The 21,093-nt window shown below is 39.3% G+C and overlaps 1 protein-coding gene across 4 annotated transcripts in view; it reads left to right on the plus strand.

Annotated features, from left to right (window-relative positions):
- The first annotated feature begins 96 nt into the window (after nucleotides 1-96).
- The window catches only part of BRDT (bromodomain testis associated), a 30,002-nt gene continuing 9,005 nt past the window's right edge, over nucleotides 97-21,093 (plus strand). Inside the window, exons 1-15 of one of the 4 annotated variants that reach the window (XM_087731656.1) lie at nucleotides 97-232; nucleotides 4,901-5,145; nucleotides 7,350-7,487; nucleotides 8,204-8,333; nucleotides 10,414-10,586; nucleotides 11,712-12,083; nucleotides 13,125-13,253; nucleotides 13,456-13,644; nucleotides 14,755-14,942; nucleotides 15,018-15,310; nucleotides 15,412-15,525; nucleotides 17,083-17,205; nucleotides 18,117-18,184; nucleotides 19,360-19,552; nucleotides 20,308-20,420. In XM_087731656.1, coding sequence (XP_087587782.1) covers nucleotides 4,954-5,145; nucleotides 7,350-7,487; nucleotides 8,204-8,333; nucleotides 10,414-10,586; nucleotides 11,712-12,083; nucleotides 13,125-13,253; nucleotides 13,456-13,644; nucleotides 14,755-14,942; nucleotides 15,018-15,310; nucleotides 15,412-15,525; nucleotides 17,083-17,205; nucleotides 18,117-18,184; nucleotides 19,360-19,552; nucleotides 20,308-20,420 — 2,415 coding nt within the window. In that variant the 5' untranslated portion in view covers nucleotides 97-232; nucleotides 4,901-4,953. Of the gene's footprint in view, nucleotides 233-1,778; nucleotides 1,825-4,900; nucleotides 5,146-7,349; nucleotides 7,488-8,203; nucleotides 8,334-10,413; nucleotides 10,587-11,711; nucleotides 12,084-13,124; nucleotides 13,254-13,455; nucleotides 13,645-14,754; nucleotides 14,943-15,017; nucleotides 15,311-15,411; nucleotides 15,526-17,082; nucleotides 17,206-18,116; nucleotides 18,185-19,359; nucleotides 19,553-20,307; nucleotides 20,421-21,093 lie in introns of those variants that run through there. The other 3 variants (XM_087731657.1, XM_087731658.1, XM_087731659.1) reach the window with 3 other exon arrangements.

Genomic DNA, 21,093 nt, shown 5'->3' on the forward strand with positions numbered 1-21,093 from the left:
TAACCATCTGGTGTATCTTAGCCCTTAGCAGCTGTTCCTATTTTATACTGATAACTTTCCAATGAGAACCGCTGATAGGGCAGGTTTTAGTTAGGGTTGCAGGTGTATGCTAGAGAGCAAAACGAGGGAGTGAGTAGATTATAAAGACTTCTCTGCCTTTATTCTAAGGCTCTGTTCTTCCTTCACCTCTGAGGTGGGGAGGAAATGAGTTGTGGCTTCCCCTAAAACTAAGGTAAAAAGATGTCTGGTCTGCTCTGAGGGTGGTAGTTAAGTTTTGAATTGCCTAAGGCTAGTAAGGCTGGCTAGTTACGGTAGTAGCTGTAAGTCAATGGTTTCTCAGGATCTAATATTTATGTGGCCTGTCTCTACAACTAATGTTTGTTTGCTGTATCTCAGGAGAGGTCCTAAAAATAATGAAATGCTGTTTTATGGGCATCTGTAAGTGGATAGCTGTCCTTCTGAAAGAAGAGATTGTGCTACTTAAAATGAAGGCTGTGCTCTGTTCTGGGTGGCCTTAATATTTCAACCTGGGGGGGGGTTCAATATTTTTTATAAAATTTCTATGTGATAATTGACTATCAGCTAAACAAACCCTGTTAAAAAGGCCTTGAAGGATGAAATGTTCTTCGTGTGTAGAGTCTGGTAGACTGTATGCTTCTGTTTTGTATGTGGTATGCTAATATTTCTCTGAGCTGCTGTTCCTGACTAGGAGGATGATATATACAGGTTCTAGGCTGGTAGCTATACTGCTGAGCTAAAGCAAGGGGAAATAGCCACCTTTTCATTAGGCTAGCTAATGCCTGCTTTTAGAAACCTATCAGCGATAGCAAATAATCTTTTCTTTAATAAAAAAAAGTTTGATTATCACAAGATGATACTTTGTCAAAAGCCTTGACTTGTCTAGGGGTGTAATTCACGTGAGCTATTTGCTTTTTACTCTTAAACTAAAAAACATACCTCTATCAGGTTAGATAAAAACTTCAAATTGAGCCTTAAGGAAACACTCAAGGCTTCTCTTTTGAGACTGCTTGACCTTTGGGACCAGCAGCTCAAGGACATGTGGGGCTGGGAAGGGGTGGCTTGAAAAATATCAAGTAATCTTGCTGGCTGGCATCTGATCACACTTTTGCTTCAGTATACAAATGTGGGTTTTACTTTAAGCTAGAGAGGAGCCCTATGTGACTAGGGAGAAGGGGGGGGGGGGGGGCGGGCAGGCAGGTAGTAAAGGAGGGATAGACACCAAAACATAACCCCTTGTCTGTCCTTTACAATATGCAGTCTTAGCTCTTTTGTTGGCATGGAAGTTAGTTTCCACAGCATAAATTAAGGTTTTTAAAAGCTAGGCATCTAGGCCCAAGACACTGTGTTATGTACACAAAACTTCAATCCCCTGGTTTCCTTGGGCACTCTTGATACCAAGTCTGAGCTGCCTTCAAGACTCTGTACAATAAATTAGATGTTATTTTATGTTTTTCTTTCAGCACTAAATGTTATTTGTCTGCTTTTTATGATGGGACTTTTTAAGTTCAAACTGTAGTCTTTCCCTTCCTGTTTTCAGTTTCTAGCCTCTGTGCTTCAGATGGAGAAGGTGAACAACTTGCACTTTTTAATCACAAAATGTGTTTTTTTGGCAGAAAGAATCAGGGAAAAATGATAGTGTGGCCTAACAGATGAAAATTGTGGATGATGGACTTGGCTGGATTGTGGGATTCTTAAAACTGCCTCAGAACTTGTCCAAGTTCTTCTAATACTGACCAGTTACTGGAGAGGCAGACCATGTGTGTCTAGATTTTTCCATTCTGAGATATACACATTGTTGAAAAGGTTAGCATTTAGCATGATGTGTGGCGGTGCAAACTATATGCACTTTTCTTATCTAAGGTGTAATATATATGGAGTTAAACTTAAGTTTTTCAGCTTTTTTGGCTTGTTTTAACTTCTATTGTAAACTCTTGCTAGGGCAAGAAATACCATATAGCAGTAGAAATGGTTTATATTCAAAGCAGCTGCTCTTGGGGCTGGATGCAGCTATATGTTGTTTGTGGGTGGGAGCATATATGCCTTTAAATATGAAACATATATTGGGGTGGAGAGGATGGAGGATACCATGTAGTTGTTTGTGCATGTTACTACAAAATCTTTGTATGACTGTAGTGCTGGAAAAGATGAGGAAATTGCAGCTTCTGCAGCTGTTATTCCCTTCATCTCTGTGCTCTCCCCCTCTTGCTAGAGTACACAAGACAACTCAATATTTGGAATTTACTTGGCCTTCCAGACTCTAAGTTCAGCATCAAACTTTTTATGAAGTTCTGGTCCTTTCTTGTTTTGGATACTGCTACCTGCTTGTGTGTTTCCATCTCAATAAAAGACATGTGAAGCCTGAGATTGTGTACTTGGTAAAAAACAAAAAAAAAAATTACATTTGCATTCACTTTTCATATTAGGCAGGTGTTGTTATTTTCCAAGGCATGCAAACTCTAAATGTGTGCAGCAAACTCTAGAAAAAAAAGAAATGGATGTTGCTTGTTCAGAGAGAGAGTGATATGGATGCCTTAACTGTGGTACTGCATCAACAGAAGGTGTCTGGTGAGCTTGCCACTGGCTTGTGCCAGGAGGCAGGCAGGGCTCTGAGCTGACTGGAAGGACAGTGCCAGTAAGGTTGTTGCTCAATACCCCAGCTGGCTGGGTTCCCTCTGGGCAGCTACGGGCATCTCCAACTGAAAGTCCAGAATGAGTGGTCAAAAAGAACAAGTTAGTCTGATACCAGCCTCTTCCCCAGGAGAGAATAAGTTGCTGCCAGACTGACAACAACAAAAATGCAATGCATTTTGTGCTACATTGTTAGTGCCTCAGCTCCTGAGACCAAAATGATATATAGCTAACAGTTTAAAACTGCAAACTTTGCTGTAAGGAGGTAGCTGGGGCTTCAGTATTTTAAGGGGAGGTACTCTGAGTTAGTGTTTCTAAGCCCCTCTGGAAGGAAAGAGTGGGAACAGGAGAGAAAAAAAATTAGATCATGAAGTCACTTCTGAATTAAAAAAGAGACCAAGTACATGCTCCGGTACCTACTACTGTATCAACTAGCTTTGCAAAAGCAGGCAGCAGAGAAATGCCTAACCTCAGAGTTAGCACACTGTTAAGCACAAGGCAGGCTCTATCTTCTCTGTCTCTGGAGCGCAAGCTGTTTTGCACGTACTGTACCCTGGCAGCTGAATATCTTATTCCAGGAAAAATAGGTTCCCTTTGGGTTTTTTGAAATCTGCTTTAGAGTAAGTGTTAGATTTGGTCTCATCAGAAGACACAGGTGACAGAGGATGATTATTCTCCAATTTAAAGTTAACACAGCTTGTTATTTATATGACTTGAAACTAAAACTATTAAAATTGTCCTCTCAAGTGAAATTAGTATTATGAAAAATAACAGTAGCTGTGATACGAGCTCTACTGTGGACCTCAAAACAATCTGATCTTGTACTAAATTTGTTACTGATGTAGTGTCTATGTAGGTATGCATAGCCCAGAACTGTTCCTGGTATTAACAACTCAGGTTTGATACGTTTTCCTCATTTAAGAAAAAAGAAAACTTCTGCCTCGATGACAGTACTGTTCAATGAAAGATACCTGCATTTTGTACATGACTAGACTGAACACATGGGGGAGAAATCAGAACAGCTCTTTAGCTTCAAGAGCTGTTCGAGAAGAGGCACGCTTTTGAATGCAGAAATAAAGACGAAAATGTAAGATGTGTGAGATGTAATGTCCGATGGGATGTTACAGTTGTAACAGTGGGGCAGAGATAAAATTCTAGCAGTGTGCTGATAACAATAGTTATCTATCTTATTATGACCTCTTCTGAAACTCATGAAATACTTTATGCCATGATGAAAAACAGGCCATCGGATTTTTCTTTTTTTTAGCAGAAAGCAGGACAAATTGAGAATGGAGTAAGTAATGCTTGATCAAATGAATACATAAAAAGAAACCATTACGTTGGTAAACCAAGGAACTACAGTTAGAATGAGAAAATATGGTGCTTTTTGGTTTTAATGGGGAGAAGAAAGCGAGACTCTTGACTGTTTGTAACTCAATGATGAGCAAAGGAGGTGTGCAAGGACTTGAACTTCTGTAACTGTTCTTGGCAAAGGTCTTGTCTAGCTTAGTGCTGGCATTATACACCCCAAAACAGGGCCTCTGCCATTCCTAAGTACCTGCATGTTCTGCTCCAGCACAGCAACACTGCGCTGGCTAAAGGCAAATTACCATGGCTGCTCCTTGCAATAGTCTTTAAATGATCTGAAACTGTTTGGTGAGGGGGATGAACCTTTCATAGTCCTCTGGTACATAACAAAGCTGATGCACAGTGGCAGAAAATGCTGTTGTGAATATAAACAAACTTGAAAAACACAGTTTCAAAATAGGCTTATGCTATAGCATTTTATTGGCGGTTGTAGGACTTCTGTGTGGTGACTTGGCTGAGATGCATGAGGAAGGTAATACCTAGCTATTGCTGTGTGCTAAGTGAGACTTGCACTGTGTGCTGTAAACCTGCTTCTTAGGTTAAACCTTTTCTATAGAGGGAGGGAGGCAGGCAGAGGATGTATTCCTAGACTTTGATAGATGAACTTTTGTGAGGAAGCTTATTTCTAGGGAAATGTTACAGATCTCAACATGCCTCCTCTTTAAGCCTTTACAAATATAGCTGTTTATAACCTAAAGAACTGACTTCTAGTGGTCCAGCACATCCAATTTTGCACTGTAAAACAAATGTGTCTTGGTTAAACCATGGAGGTATGCCTGCGACTACAGTACTGACACTTCACAAACAGAAGTGAATATGGAAACAGCATTAAATCTAGATATTGTCACTGGTTACTATTTATTTTTCTTTTTTTTCCCCTCAGGTTAGATTTATAATGAAGATCTCTGAACAAGTGGATATATAAACTTGCTAAAGATGTCTGTTCCAAGCCAACACTGTTCTATTATTATTAACCCTCCTCCACCAGAATATATAAATAACAAAAATAGTGGCTGTCAAACAAACCAACTTCAGTACTTACAAAGGGTGGTCATGAAAGCCATGTGGAGACACAACTTTTCCTGGCCATTTCATCAGCCTGTAGATGCAGCAGCACTGAATCTTCCTGTAAGGACCATTTTGGAATTGGAGTGTTAATATGTAAAGTATTACAGGACTTGTGAATTAATGTTAGTTTAAAAGAGTTTTTTCTGATGCAATGGATCATGGGTGACTACTTTTGCATATTAACTGCTTTCATTAATCTAAGTCTGCAAGAAAACTGTGTTGTCTCTCTGGTTCGTACTAAATGCTGCATCTTTGTTCATTTGCTTTCTGATCTGAGACTGTAGTAAATCAATATTTCTAAGGGATAATAAGAATGCTTAGACAGGCCCCTTGGCATTTCTGGATGTTGGTATTCTGTCTTGTTTTCTTTCTACCTCCCTGCTGGTTTAGCCATATTTCTTAACAGTGCCGATGATGAGTATTTTCTTTTGCCTTTGAGTTTTTTATTTTTAATAAGAGGTAGCCAGTCTCTTTCAATGTCAAATACTTTATGATGGAAAAGCAAATCTGATTGACCCTAAAGTAAATAGGCAAATCTGGATCCAGTTTGATGGATAGAAGTAATTACATTTGTAGTACAATTTCAAATCAACTTTGGCATCTTGCTCTGAAGTTTCTAGAAGAATTAAATGTGCCTGCAAAAATAGGGAAGAAAGAGTTATGGTGTTCTGATCATACCACAGTGACAGAACATTCTTCTAGGAAATAGAAGAGATTGGATGCTTAAATTCTTGTTCTGTATTGCCTTGTGGGTTTATTTATGTTACAGTTTAATTGCAACAAAGTGAATGAATATAATGAGACAAATTGTTTTAATTCAGGTATCTTTAGATTCCAGTTTTGGATCACCCCAGCTTTTTCAGTCAAATGAAAACATTAGTTATTCACACAATGGTATTTCAAATGACCTGGAAGATACTGCTCTTGGTAGATAAGTAAAAGATGTTAAATAAAACTATGGTACGTTTCCTTTGATTCTTTTTTCTTTTTTTTCCCCTGCCGCAGCTTAAGTAATCATATTTAGTTCTCTCAAATTTCCAAGACTAATTCTACAAAATCATTGCTTCTGTTTAGAGCAGACAAAAGCCTTTATCTGCAGCTGTTTCTCATGACAAACTCATTTGGTCAGTTTGTCCAAAAGCACAGTCAAAGTGACTCTCTTTCTCTGTGTTTTCTTACCCTTTTTCCTTCTTGGAAGGAACTGTCACTTAAGGTTAATATTAAGGGTCATTCAGAGTTGTAGCAACATTTGCAGCTGGCCTCAGGCCAGTTCTGCCTCTCTGGATTTCTAAGGCAGCCACTTGACTTCTAAAAGTATGTGATAGTTCAACCGTTGCACAATAACAAGCAAACCTCTGGCTCCATGGCAAGGACAATGAAGGTATTTGCCTCCTTTGCCTTTCTCCTCCAGGTGTTAGAAGATGCAGAATGGACAATACTTATTAGCTGTGTTATTTAAGAGCTTTCTTGGTTTTGTTTTGGTAAATTCAACAGTCTGCACTATGATGTATTTAGCTTTTTTATTTCACTAAAACAGATTGCTAGGACAGCTTTAGAAGACTCTTGAAGTAGTAGTAGCTTCATACAATTACAATGTATATGTGAACTTAGTGGGGATATTCCTGTTCTGATTTCTTAAATGTGCCAGCAGGGAATTAGCCTCATGCTCTTAATCACAAGCTTTCAGCCATGCTACTAAAATAATCACAATAGTTCACATTCCAGCTGCCTTTCAGTCATATTGCCACATCTTCACCAGACTAACCCTGAGAGGAGAGCCAATATAACCCAGGGGATGAAGTATTTGATCAGCCACTGTGAAAACTTGGCGGCTTCTTTTTTGTCAGTGACTGAGTCTTTGTCTTTGTCAAAGCCTGTCTTTGGCTTCTTTCCCTCTGTGCTGTAAACTGGAGTGCTACTTCAGGTAAATGGCTTTGAGATAACAAATGAGAAGTACGTATACTTTCCATAAGTACTACTGCCAGTGTAGCTCTGGATCTTATTGAAATAAATATTCTTTGGGGCTTTGAATGGTGGATGTTATATGAAAGAGCAAGGAGAAAATGAGGTGAAGAGCTCCTGACCACTTAGTTCTGTGGTACCTATGACTACAGGGGAAAGTTTTTCTTTAAATAAAATATTCCTTCCAATGTAATGCAATTCTCCTCTCTTGCAATTTAACTTTCATAACTAAATGTGTAAGAATCTTCATGTCCTAATATTAGAAGATACCTGTTGTGTGACTAACTCTTGCAAAACCACAGGATTATTACAGTATTATAAAGAAACCTATGGACTTGAGCACCATTAAAAAGCGTCTGGAACACAATTACTACACAAAAGCTGTGGAATGCATTGAAGACTTTAAAACAATGTTCTTGAACTGCTACATATATAACAAGGTATGCAAAACACAACCTCTTACCAGTAACCAGTTCTATTGAACAATACATACAAGTCTAAAACAAGCAAATGGTTATTAAAGCCTGCACTAAATTAGTCAGTCTTCATGATTTTTTGAAACTATTTTCTCTGAAAGGTGGGGGGGCTTTCTTGCTAGGATTGACTGTGGGCATGAGAGCAAAGTCTAGCCCGCAGTTACAACTGAGGGCATAGTCTTTTCTGCACAAGGATTCCGCTTGCAAAATCTCTGTTTTAGTTGCAGAGCTATACAAGTTTAAGGCTAGCAACCCTGAGCCATGCTCTGCTCCTCCAAAAAGTTTTAACTAACCTGATTTGAAGTGTTACCATCTCCCTGCGCTTGGATGTTTGTTGGCTGTGTCACATCTTTAAGCTTCAACAGCTTTCTTCAGAACACAGGAATGAATAAGGGAGTTACAGATCTGCCCCCTTTCCCTTTGCTGCGAGAAGTATGTGGATATAAAGCAAGTAGGACTGTGCAATGGGACAGTGGGAGAAAGAGTATTTCAGTAACAAAGCAACTTGTATTAAAGTGAGTTGGAGGGGCAGGGATGGCAAGGACTTACAGACCTCTCTGGTACTGGTGGCTTGTTTCAATCTGTTGGAGCAGGATTCTGTAGACTGTTCATTTCACAAGGCAGCCCTCCATTACTGCAGCCTCTCCTTTACTCTGAATGTCACTGACTATATTTTGCAGCCTGGTGATGACATTGTGTTTATGGCCCAAGAACTAGAAAAAGTGTTTATGCAGAAAATAGCCCAAATGCCACCAGAAGAAAGACTAGTGATTCTCAACAAAGGAAAGCGAAAAGGAAAGAAGCCAGAAGGTAAGGCCTGTATTATATGCTGAACTGCAAAAACTTCCAGCAAAAGCTGGAAACAGGGAATCCTCTGTAGCTTGTCGCAGCTCAACCCTGGAGCAGTCGGGGTGTTCTCCACTTTTCCTAGAACATATCAGACAAGTAACAACATTGCTATAAGGCTTTAGCAGATTCAGTGCAGCCATCATGGTTTTTTATAGGTGCTAGCTAAATTTCCTACTTTCTACTAATGAAATGTGTTTTAAGGGGGGGTAAAAAGTCAGAATTAACAACTTCATCAGTAGTGTAACAGCATAGCTTCACAGCCAAACTTCTGGTGAAATGCAGTGCTCTTGCCCACAAAAAGGACAATTCAGTCAAGACATCTCAAACTCATGAGGAAATTGCATATTAAGTGCTTGAAGTGACATTGGGAAGCCTAATTGCAAGAGGCCAGGTGATTAGCTGCAAGTTATTACTCATCACTGACCTCCTATGTCTTTTTAATTGCTCTTATAACCTGTTTCACTTGTACAAAGTGCTCACTTCTACATCTAAGCTCTCAACATTGCCAAAGAATAAATATTTATATTGATAGGAGTAAGACTATGCAGTGCCTGGAATCACATGTTCATCTCTATCAGTTAATTTGGAGACTTCCAAGGTAGTCTTCCAAATTGGCCTGGAGGTACTGCTGTCAGTTGTTGGGGAAATGTTAGCTATGTCTTGAAAGAGCTGCAACACTTCTTCATCCTGATACCTCTTAATTATTTGCCTTCTGACAGCCATGGAGCAGTGATCTTAGCTAGCTCAGATCTTACTGGGTCACCTAACAGATGCTCTTATTATTTAGCTATGCAACTATACAGCTCTTCAGGGTCTCCTGATGACTTCATTTGCTTCCTCTTACTGCTGTTTGTGGTGTGGTTGTCCTTGTTGCTGATAGTATCTGAAACAAATGTTTCTTCAAAATAGTATTACAGTTTGATAGATCTCTGTAGCTTTCTCCTCTAGGTGTATTTGAGGAGCAACACTACCTTTCGGTGATCTGGTAGATGGAAAAGCAGTGGATTTCTTGGTCCTTTCACAATAATTCTTAAGGGGTTAGGAGGAAGAGGAGGATGCTCAGCTGGCTTCCTGCTCTTACTAGCTTATATGAGTAAAGTCTCAAGCAATTCATTGCCTTGGCAGAATATGTTGGTTGCACAGGTAGAAGTGACTCCCTGAAAAGATTTGAGAAATGTGTTGGAAGCTGAGTTAGCTTTTTGGTTCTCAAATGATTGCAACAATTTAAGATGCTTTCATAACACAATCTTGCTGGTATTAATACTGTTCCCTCCATTCCCTTTGCACACACAAACATGCAGCTTGTACAAATTTTGAAACATTCTAAGCACTTCTTTTTGAATTGGATAGTAGAGCACACTGCTATGATCAAGGAAATATTTCTGTCCTGTCTTTCACAGACTTTGGCTTTAGAGACAGATCTACACACACAGCTTATTTCCCTTTAAAGAAAAAAGAAGGCAACTGACTTCCATTTTAGAGAATGTCATGGTGTTACTCAGTGTTGTGTTATATAAACTAATAGGTGTGAACGTCTATGGGAACTGAACAGAATCACAGAGCTGGAAAAGACATTAGTAATCTAACTAGCCAAATCAAATACAGTAATATTACTGAGCAATATATGCAGGTCTTAACTATGCTTAGGAAACTTGAACCTTCATGATGCAGTTTGCATCCTTTGCTGCTTGGTCTTTATGTGCGTGTAGAAAACAACTTGATTCTCTTCTTGGCAAGCACATTTTTGCCATGTCCAGGTTTCAGCGTGATGTCTCTTTAATCTTCCCTCTGAGGTTAATCCACAGCTCCCTTGATGCTAAATATGCATAACTTGGTACAATGCTCTAGCTGAGGTGTTAATGGTCCCAAGTAGAGGAGGATACCAATGTTGCTATATGTAACAATGCTTTTGTTTCTATTTATTTGTATAGTTTGGGTGTGGAAGAGTGGTTCTGTTGACAACTGTTCAATCTGGTCAGGAAAGATATTAGCTGCAACATTTAAGACCTAACTTTAAAACTTTCTGTTTTAAAATAACCAGAAACACAGCAGCCCAACCCTGGGACTTCAAATGAACAAAGCACAGCGCAGAAACAAGCTGAAAGCAGTGAGCAGCCTCCAGTGATGACTCAAGAGCTACATCAGGTTACACTAGCTCCTTTGTCTGCAGCTCAGCTGACTGCTTTAATGCCAGCTGCAGTCCCTATAACAAAAGTAAGCTTCCTCAAATAACTTTCAGAAAGAAAGGTATTGAAATTGCTGCTTCAGGCACTAACAGCAAAACCATGGGAGCCATGCTTATTGCAATATCTTTTCAAAACTTCTATTGTGATAGAAGATAGTAAGAGATCTCTGTTAAAACTTCTAGGTCTCTGCTAAATAACCAGGCCAGTACTAATTCTAGAAACTAAGCAGAAATTGGTATGACTGCTTGGTACATCTTTTCATACAAATGTGGTTTTTAAATGTTGTTCTCAAAGAAACAAAGTGAACTTTGAGATGGTCATTCCTGAAGTATGCTACTATACTTCTGCAGGCTTCACGTTGATGTAGAAACTGTTCTTTCCTTGAGGGGTAGATAATGGGTTTAGTATTAAAATAAAGCTCTAAGTTCTATTTAATAACTTCTCATGTTTTCAATGTAAATCAAATGCTTGATTCCCCAAAAATAGCATGTTTGCTTAAAAGTTGTGTAACTAACCTGGAAGGTGTTTGTAGCTCACAAAAGCAAATTCTTGTTAACTGCAATCTGAATTGTATGTGAACATCTGACATTTTCATCAGATAAACATCTTGTATTGACTTAGTTTTGGTTTTGCTCTTCCAATGAGGAATGGGCACATGTGTCACGCTCTCCTACAGTGTATGTTTACACTTTACTGAAGAGTCTGAACACTGATGACAGAGCACACACTGTATTGCTTCCAAACCAAATACCACCAAAGTTAAAGAAAAATAGAGATAAACCTTGTGTGTAAAGCCCTCAACCAGGCTTAAAATGAATTGCGATAATTTTTCCCCTTCCCATGGTAGTCGTCTTGTGGTAACTTCATAACCTACCAGCTACTTGGAGTCTTCTCAAATGGCTAAAAACTGACCACAACCTGACCTGCAGTACACTCTGTTCTTTCCTTTACATCTAAGATTGAGCTTGGCATGCTGATCTTGTAATGCCTTGTAGGTTTTCAGTCTAAACTTGTGGAAGTGCCATGTTCTGCTCTGCCTTCAATAGCTGTAATGGTTCTGACATTTTTAGAATTTTTTTGTGTAGTCTGAAAGCTGACCATTCTCTCACTGTTCTGGACATCTATTTTGGACTGTCAAATTTTCTTTTCCTAGGCAAAAAAAGGTGTGAAAAGGAAGGCTGACACTACAACTCCTACTACTTCAATATTCACAGCAAGCGGTGAATCTTCTGCAACATTTAATGAAAGAAAAGCTGTTAAAGCATGCAGAGGTGAAAATGAACGTATGATACCAAATAAGCTTCTGAAGACATACTTGCCAGATTCTCAACAGTCACCTGGAATTCTTAAAAAGACTCAGTTGTCAGAACAAATGAAACATTGTAATGAAATACTTAAAGAAATGTTTTCAAAGAAACATGCAGCATATGCGTGGCCTTTCTTAAAACCTGTAAATGTTGCATCTTTCTCACTCAGTGAGAACCAAGGGATCACAAAATGTCCTGCAAACCTGGGAGCCATTAAAGTAAGTATGTTTCAGAGGGAATTGGACTATTTGTGTGCTTGCTTGAATAACTTGTGCAATGACTGGATTTTAATAGTGTTAACTGAAAAGGTGTCATGAAAGCTGCTTCTTTGAAAGAAATAATGGGCATAGAAGCCATATACACTTATCTCTCTCAAGAAACTAAGCCACAGCTCACTGAAGAAAGTCTAAGTCTCAGTGTGACTGTGTGCGCAGCAGCTAATCTACTTATCTGTTGAACAAGCTAATATAAGTAATGAGGGAATTGCCATCTCCATGAAGCACTTCCAAGCGGGCTGCATGTTAAATATTTTTTCAGTCTGTATACACAATGCTGTTCCTAATGCTCTATAAAACAAGATGCAATTCTGTAATGTCAACTTCTGCTTCTCTGAATCTCATTATCCTTGAAGTGCCCTGGAACATCAACACTGAATATTTACATGACACCTCTCACACCTTCTGTGAAAAGGAACCCTTCTAGATGGAGATATGTGGCCAGTGCTTTGTGAACACTGGGCACATCTGTCTGGGGTTGAAGTATTTAGCCAAGTTAAGACCCACCTTTGTGGGGAGGGTTGGCTTTCAATAGTCTATTGAATTATCTTGAAAACTGGCTTGCACAATATAAAGGTTATTTCCCAATTTCTAGCCCATTACTTTGACTCAAGCACTTATGGAATAGGCTTTGTATAAATACCATGCTTAGAATCAAAACCAAGTGCTGAGCACATGACCAAATAAAATCACCCAAACATTGTTGTCTTGACCTGGTGCTGAAACTAGTACTACAAAGTCCTTAAAGCAATTACAGTTAGCAAATCTGTTTAAAAGAGGAAATTCTCTTACTTTATTAAAGGGATAATGTAAAAAGAGAAGCAGGTCTTTCTATAATGGCTTTTACAATGTTTGCTGTCTTGACACAAGCTGAACCTGATATACTGGATGTCAAAATTCTTGTTCCTCCTCTTTTTCTGCCAGTTCATGGTGATGCTCTCTACTTTTAAGCCCTAAATGTGCATTAATCTTCTTTTCCTCTAGAAGAAAATGGATAATTTTGAATATAGAGATATACAAGAATTTGCTACGGATGTTAGATTAATGTTCATGAGCTGCTACAAACATAATTCTCCAGACCGTGAAATAGTTGCTATGGCAAGAAAACTTCAGGTGAGTTATCGCTTAAGTCAGACTTGACCACAAAGGAATCTTATAGTCCTACTCTCTTTCATCTCGTGCCCTGATGTAGCATCTACTAATGTTACCAACTATCTATGTTGCTGTGTAGTTCTAGAAAACAAGCAGCAACCTCATAATGCTTTTAGAATCTGAAAAACGTGCTGACCTCTGGTGTTCCCAAATGTAACTCTAGGATGTTTTTGAGATGCACTTTGCCAAAATTCCTGATGAACCTGTTGCTAGCGTTCCTCTGACGCAGCCTACAAGAGAAATGATGGAAGCTTATTCCAGTGAGAGCAGTAATGATGACTCTTCAGAAGAAAAATCATCTGAAGACTCTGAGCAGGAGAGAACAGTGCGCCTTGCAAAGCTTCAGGAGCAAGTAAGCATTAGTACTCAATGTGCATGACTGTTACAATCTCTCTGATAATGCTACTTGCAATTGTCCGTTCTAAGGCTTAGCACCAAGAATCAGCATTTTAAATTTTATAGTAATTTGTTTTTCTTAATACAGAACTTTATTCCTGTTTGGAAACACCTCCAAATGTTAAGTGAATAGTGCCTCAGGAAATACAAACTGTTTTTAGTGAATCACTGCTCTAGTACTCTTGCCTAGCACTTCAGATGACTCTCAAACTTCTGAAAAATAAAATCCTGTTGCTGCAGTGTGATGAGAGCATCCAGATACTCCACGTGTAGCTTAGTGGTGTGTTCTTCTAACAATGGCACTTCCTTCATATGGTTGAAGAGCTCTGTTCTTTTGCTCAGTCTCTTCTGAGCCACACAAAAGCAAGTCATTAAATTCTACTTCGGAAAGCTCAGCATGAAGTAAAACAGAAGGAATCTCATGCTAATGTGAAGCATGGCTTTACTTCACTGGCTAAGAGTGGAATGGGTCTTGCTTTTGCTTGAACATACTGCTTTAACCTGCTGCTGCTGTACCTGTAAACTATGGGGAAAACTAGCATCTGTCCATCTTCCTTCTAGTTCCTATGAGGTTTAAACAAACTTGTGTTAAGTCTTTCTCTGAAGCTGTTAGTATGTCCCAACTAGCCATTTTATATCACAAAATACCTGGGGTTTATGGGTTGAAGATGCACAAGCCCAGTCCCACTAGCCTAATTCAGTAACGTTGTAGAGGTCTAACCAAATAAGGAAGGCACTTATGTGCTTCCCAAATGCTTGAAATTAAAGAGGAGCTGCTGGATACTCCTACAGTGACTTTTTTTGCTTTTTTTATTCTTCACAGGATGCTAGAAGACACATGCTGTTAGAAATGTCTGCATAACATAAGTAGCCTTATATCTTCTATATGCATAGTCTGTGACTAATCTATGATATAGTAAGATGCTTGGAAAATAAACCTTGTTTGGAAAGCAAACATCCTATTAATATGTGCTCAGCTGCCACAAATCCTGTGATATTTAGGGCCAGTTTACTGTTCATCCTACATTGCCTAGGATTATCAGTGCTTTTTCTTTTTTTTTGCTAGCTTAAAGCTGTTCACCAGCAGTTGCGGGCTTTGACCAGAGCATACTTACCTAAACTGAAAAAGAAAAAAGGGAAGGCTAAAAGGGAGAAAAGCAAGAACAAAGAAAAAAACAAAATAAAAAGCCAGATTCAAAAGAAGAAAAATCTAAAACACAAGAAGAAATCTAAGAAAAAGCTGTCTTTGAACATGTAAGTGTGGGGGACTTGTGTGGGTGTCAAATTATTTTAAACTGCTGTTACTGCAGTACACTTTTTTTCTTGCAGTCAATCAAAGAAAACCATGCAGCAGGTCTTGTTGGCACATAAGTCAGAAGATGAAGATGGTGCCAAGCCTATGAATTACGATGAAAAAAGACAGTTGAGTTTGGACATAAATAAACTCCCTGGAGATAAGCTTGGGAAAGTAGTCCATATAATACAGTCAAGAGAACCTTCACTGAGAAACTCTAACCCTGATGAGATAGAAATAGACTTTGAAACTTTAAAGGCTTCAACACTCAGAGAACTAGAGAAATACGTGGCAACCTGTTTGAGGAAGAGACCAAGAAAGCAGCGGGGTATGTAGCATAAATGATGCTTTAAAAAAAAAAAAAAGAAAAAACACCACCTAGATTTGTTTTCTGTTTTGCTGCAATGTTAACTTCTGTTTCACATGCAGCTAAAAAACCAACAAAGTCAAAAGAACAACTTAATTCTGAGAGGAAAGAAGAGCTAGAGAAGAGGCTACTGGATGTCAATGGTCAACTAAACCCCAAAAAGGAGACCCTCAAGAGTAATGTGACTCTTTTATTAATTTGCAACAGAAATAGCTTAAAGTGGCATTCTCCCCTTGGGCTTATACACTGTTATGCAGCCGGGGCTTTCTCCTCAGAACAGTTGAGGTCTTAAGCTTCCTACTGCTAGTCTTAAGATTCTTCCTATGTTGAATGAGCTGGAGTCACAGCAGCAAATTTGGTCAGTTACTTGTCCTGTCTAAAACATCGTCCTTATTCTTGGACCTAATCCTTTATTACAGGTAAAGATGATAACGGCTTCAGAGCTTAAGGGACACTGAATGCCTTCTCCCTTATGCTGACATATGAAAACATGGCGGGGGGGGAGGAGGAGTGTCCCATGGTCTGTGTACTTGTTTGCAATTCACTTTCTGTGTCTTAGATTCAAGAATAACAAACTCTAGTCATACTTGTTAGATTGCAGCCTCACTAATGCTGTCATGCTAGCAAGACTTCTGTATCAGTGACAGGTGTGCTGTGTTGTCTTAGTCTTTAGGAAGTCCCCTAGGAGAATCAATTCAGAGTTTTGAGCAATAATGCATTTCAATATCAAAGCTAGAAATTCAGTACGTACTTCAGCATATCTACACTTGGTGGTGGCTCTTGTCAGGGACTGAGAACAGATCAATGCAGCTGATGCTGCTATTATAGGTCAAGTTGTTCCTCATTAAACTAGTGAGTGCTATTTTTGCCCTCTATTGGATATCTATTAAGCTCCTATGTAAAACCAGTTAGCTGAAAAGATAGAAGCAGCCCTGCAAGACACAGGCTTGCATCCAGTATTAGCTCAGGCAACAGTCTTCCTGTCTGGTATATGTGATGGCTTGAAAACATCCTAGAAAGAACAACTTAAAGAAGCAGCTGAAATCGGTTGCAAAGGATATGTTGCAGGGAGAGGGAGGAGGCAGGCCAGGGAATCTTTACAACTGGCATCTGGCCTCTTTACAAGAAAGAGCTTAAGCTGGCACTTAACAAAGACTTGCGTCCAGGGAAACAGGTATCCATGTGGCTTCTCATTTTCAAAGCTTCCGTCAGAGCAACACACTTTGAAAAAGCTTTTTGACTGCGAAATCACTATAAACGGAGTTAAATCAATCCTGCAGATGCAAAATAGTCAGATGGTGGGGAGGTGGCAAAAGATGACAATTCTGGAGTACATATGGCTTGGGAAAGAGGAGAGTTGGCTATAGATAAAGACCTCAGCATGCAAGTCTGGCAGCAGCAACAAGCACAGAAACAGGCTCTGAACAGCAGGAAAACTTATGGGGAAAATTGCTTGAATTGTGTAAGATAGCACAGTTTTAACCTACTTTCAGGACTGTAAGCTGTGTGATTACAGCTCCCCATTGGCTATTCATTCATTCAACTAGCTTGCTGCTGGTAAATCTACCTCTCTATAAAGGTCTCAAATCCACTTCTAAATGAACAGTGGACAAGAAAATGGCAGAAGATGAGCTGTTATATGGGAGAATAGACCTAACAAGGTTGATGCTTGTCTTGTATATGAAGACTGCTCTATTGGAGGTTGTTCCAAGTTATTTCTTTCTCTCCTGCAGTTGAAAACAACGTTGAGTCCAGTATTGGACCAAGCAGACTGAGCGACAGCAGCAGCTCCTCAGACTCTGGCAGCAGTACTAGCAGTGGTTCAAGCTCCTCAGATAGCAGCGACTCTGAATCGGGTCAGAAAGCTTTCTTTTGTGTTTGTATAGGCAAAACATCTGCCTTCTCAGTTAGCATCTACTGTTCCACATGCTTACCAAGGACTTCAGTTACCCTTGTAGGTTTGCTCCATGTCGAAGGCTCAATTCCAGTGCTATTAAATCAGTGTCTTAACAGTGAGTTTGTATGTTAAAAAAAACAACCAAACAAACAACAACAAACCTACAACATCCACTCATCAGTGAAAAACTTTAGGGACCAAAATCAGCTAGAAGGAGGTCTGTGTATCTAACCTGGAGACTTGACTATTAGGCTATAGCCTACTCTTGTAGTTTTGATTCCTTTTTGAAACTGTGGTTTACTTTATTTTCATCTTCTGGTCTGCAGCATGAAGTGTGCCCTAGCTTGTCCCTAAGCTGAGGGACAAAAGTGCCAACAGCATTGACTGTAGAGCTTGATGCTTAAGCTGTCTCAAGCTTGTTTAAGGGACATTACAGTGCTGTACCATCAGGATATCAGGATGATGTTGCTCTCTGCACACAGAACTCTCTTTAGTTTTCTAGGACAGAACAGATGTGCCAAACTGGAGGTCTACAACGTAGATATCTGTATGAGGTAACAGTGTGAGATGAATGCTCAACAATTTGCAGTGTGGGCAAGCAAACAGTGGAGTCATTGATGGCAGCAAAGACCTTGATCCTGCAGGAATCTTTGTGGTCTTTTTTTTTTATATCTGGGAGAAGTTCTTTCTTCATCAAGCTGAAGCTAAAGTATCCAAGATAAGGATGGTCCTTTTACTGTGACGTTTGGCTCACTAGGTACAACTGCAACTCGCATCTTGTATGTGTGAATAATGACACACATGCAAATGATTTATTTTTTTTTTTTCCCCTCCACCCCCTTCTTTCTGCCCACCTCTCTGTATTTACAGTTACAGAAACCTTCTCAAAACAGACTGGAGCCAGGCAGAACTGTCCAACTTCTATGGAAAAGCCTAAGGTAAACTGACTGGAATGAATATAACATTTTTGCCCTAAACGAAGTTATTTGTTACATACAATGGTACTGGAAATGACACAACTTTATCAGGAAATAATGAATATGGCTTGAATGCTACTTGTTCTGTAGGAGTGATTTACATGGAGGTGCGAAATCTGCTGTCTGTTAAAAGTAGCTCCTGAGGCTTTTACTTCTTATAATCATCATGGTAACTCTGTGTTGGGTGAAGGAGAAGAGAAAGAGAGGGAGAATGCTCCATATGCCCCACCCCTCCACCCCACCCACCCCTAAAAAAGGAAAATCCTCTCCAACTTGATCTTTGAGTATAGAATTGACCTAATGGACAGTGCAAACCCCACTTAAATATTTTTTCTGTATCTATGAATAACCTCACTTCTACACCTGAAAATAAATGAACTGTACAATATACTAGTCATTTTCAGGATACTTTATATTACTTATTACTATGGCATTACTATAAGCAACAGCAGTTTTATCTAGAAATAATTTTTAATGCCTCTAAGATTGAATTGCTTTATTCCTGTATATACAGTGGGTGTTAATTCTTGTCAGGGTTAGCTGCCTTTTCACAATTTCCCTTGAAGCTACCAGAGATAGAGACCTCAGATTTCAAAGCAAGATCATAGCAAAGCCTTCATTCTTCTTACAATAGACTTTCTTTCACTTAAAGTGCTTAGCTGGATACAGGAAACTAGGCTGCAAATTTATTATTCAGCTGCTCCTTCTGCATCTTCATAAGCAAAGACTGAGGGGAGGAATTATGCAACACCCTTTTCTTTTTTTTGTTTAAAAAGTGCAGCCTCTGCAGTGACAGAATGACAGCAGTAAACTTGAGAAAAGAGGATACAGGAATTAAGCTTCAGCTTGGTCAGTTATAACAGCCCCTAACTGACTTTCTGAGTAACAATAAACATCATACTTTAAATCCTCATGTTACAGAAAACCCATGAGAACAAAATGTATCTGTCAGACCAAGGCAGTGCACTTCACCTCATGGGTTTTTGTCATCAAAACTTAGAAAATGCTAGATTAGTATCACAATACAAGGACTACTGAATCCTATAAACAGTGGAAATGGAGTGGTGGTGGGGAAAGGGGATCAAATAGCTATAAATGAAGATTTGGCTGTATTAACTACTGCAATCTTTTTCTAGAGAATACCGCTGTGTTTACAGAGGACATCCTGCAATGCTGTTCTGCAAGCACAGCCCTCATCTCTTACTAGTAGATTGCAAAATTGTGGATCATCTGAACTGCAGCAGCCACCTCTCACTGTACTGCAGAGGCTTCAGCCTCTACAGAATAGATCACTTAAACCATCAGAACAATATTCCCAGTCTCCCTCAGGTAACATCCTTATAGCAAGAAGCATGGCTATATTTGACCGCAGAGGAAAGAAGGGAGGGTAGAACTAATGTTTGTACTGCCCAATAAGCTTATCTTGGGGTTTTGGAGGTTATCAAGTGGGTAATAGAAAAAGTTCTTGCAGGATATGCATTATAAAGAGCATGATGTAAATAAAAGTGTGGCAGCACTGAGGATTGGCTAGGGTTTCAGATTACTGGGACACTTATGGTGGGGCAGAACAGCATTAAAACAGGAGGTGGTGTTCATGCCTCCCTCTGATGAGATGGAAAATGATACCTCAATGAACTTAGGGTTACAGGAAGTGCTGAACACCTTAAGGCAGGAATTAGGTGCTTAAACCCACTGCTACCACTCAAGTTCATGTCTGAAATCCCTATTAGCTGAATTTAAAGCTTGGTGCCATAGACCCTCCGAATTGATTGCTGTTGTCTAGACATATCAAATATTAAATTGCTTAGGAACTTGATTAAAGGAGCTATTCTTTTCCCTCCCTCACTTCAAAAGGTCTAATAACTTCAGACACTTCTGAGTTTTTTGTAAAAGACAGCTTGAGCTGGTAGCTGATTAACTGAGAAATCAATTAAAAACTAATTAAAAATAACTGTCTCAAATTGTGCAGCTAGGATACATATCTTCATATCCAGTTAATCCACAGCTCTAAAGAGCGACCTGATTTTGAGATGTAGGACTGCACTTTGCATGTTAGGGGAAATCACACACTACTTCTCTCTCAGGTACAATCTCAGCTGTATCTGCTCTGCATGATGCTCCAGACCAGCAAACTCCTCAGAGTACTCCGAGGACAAAACAGTCTTCTGTCACCCTGTGCACACATGCTCTTCCAGAGGTGAATACGTGCTTCTCTCCAATGCATTCATTTCAAATATCTTCCTTAAAGCATGTTCTTTCTCATTTAAATAAGATCTAATACAATATTCCAGGCTTTAATTTGATGCAATGAAGGCCACTTAAGGTTTACAACAAAAGTTCTCCAAAACCTCACTACCAAAGTGATTCTTATCCTTTAATAGGACACTAATTCATTGCCTGTTGGCTGCAACACAAAAGGAAAGAGTCTGGCTGATCAATATATCAAGCTTATAATGGACTGTAAAGCTTATTTTATTTCTTTTCAGTGCTATAGCTTAAGTAACCCTTGCATACTTAGAGGTTAAAAGCCCACCCTGTTAAACTTAGTTTCACAAAAGAGATGGGCAGCTTATACTATATGTTCCTGTCTTCTAGAAATATCAATCTCATAAGCTCAGTAATACTCTGAAGACTCTAGAGGCTATCCTGGAAAAGTGCGTTGCTTTTTCCTCCTGTTCCTAAAACCATGGAAACTGGGGCCTTCAGGGTCATAGATGAGGTTGTGAAATATTTAGTCACTGTTGATTTCTGTCTTAATATGTTCTTGGAGAGTATCCTGGTTAGAAGGGCCTCTGTGTTACAAAGGAAGTTATTGATGTTACTGCAGCAGCATGATCTCTTCCATCTTAAGATGTTTAACTATCTTTCTC

This window comes from Nipponia nippon, unplaced genomic scaffold, assembly GCF_047370975.1.
Source record: "Nipponia nippon isolate SJK-2023a ecotype South Korea unplaced genomic scaffold, ASM4737097v1 scaffold_5, whole genome shotgun sequence".
NCBI lineage: Eukaryota > Metazoa > Chordata > Aves > Pelecaniformes > Threskiornithidae > Nipponia > Nipponia nippon.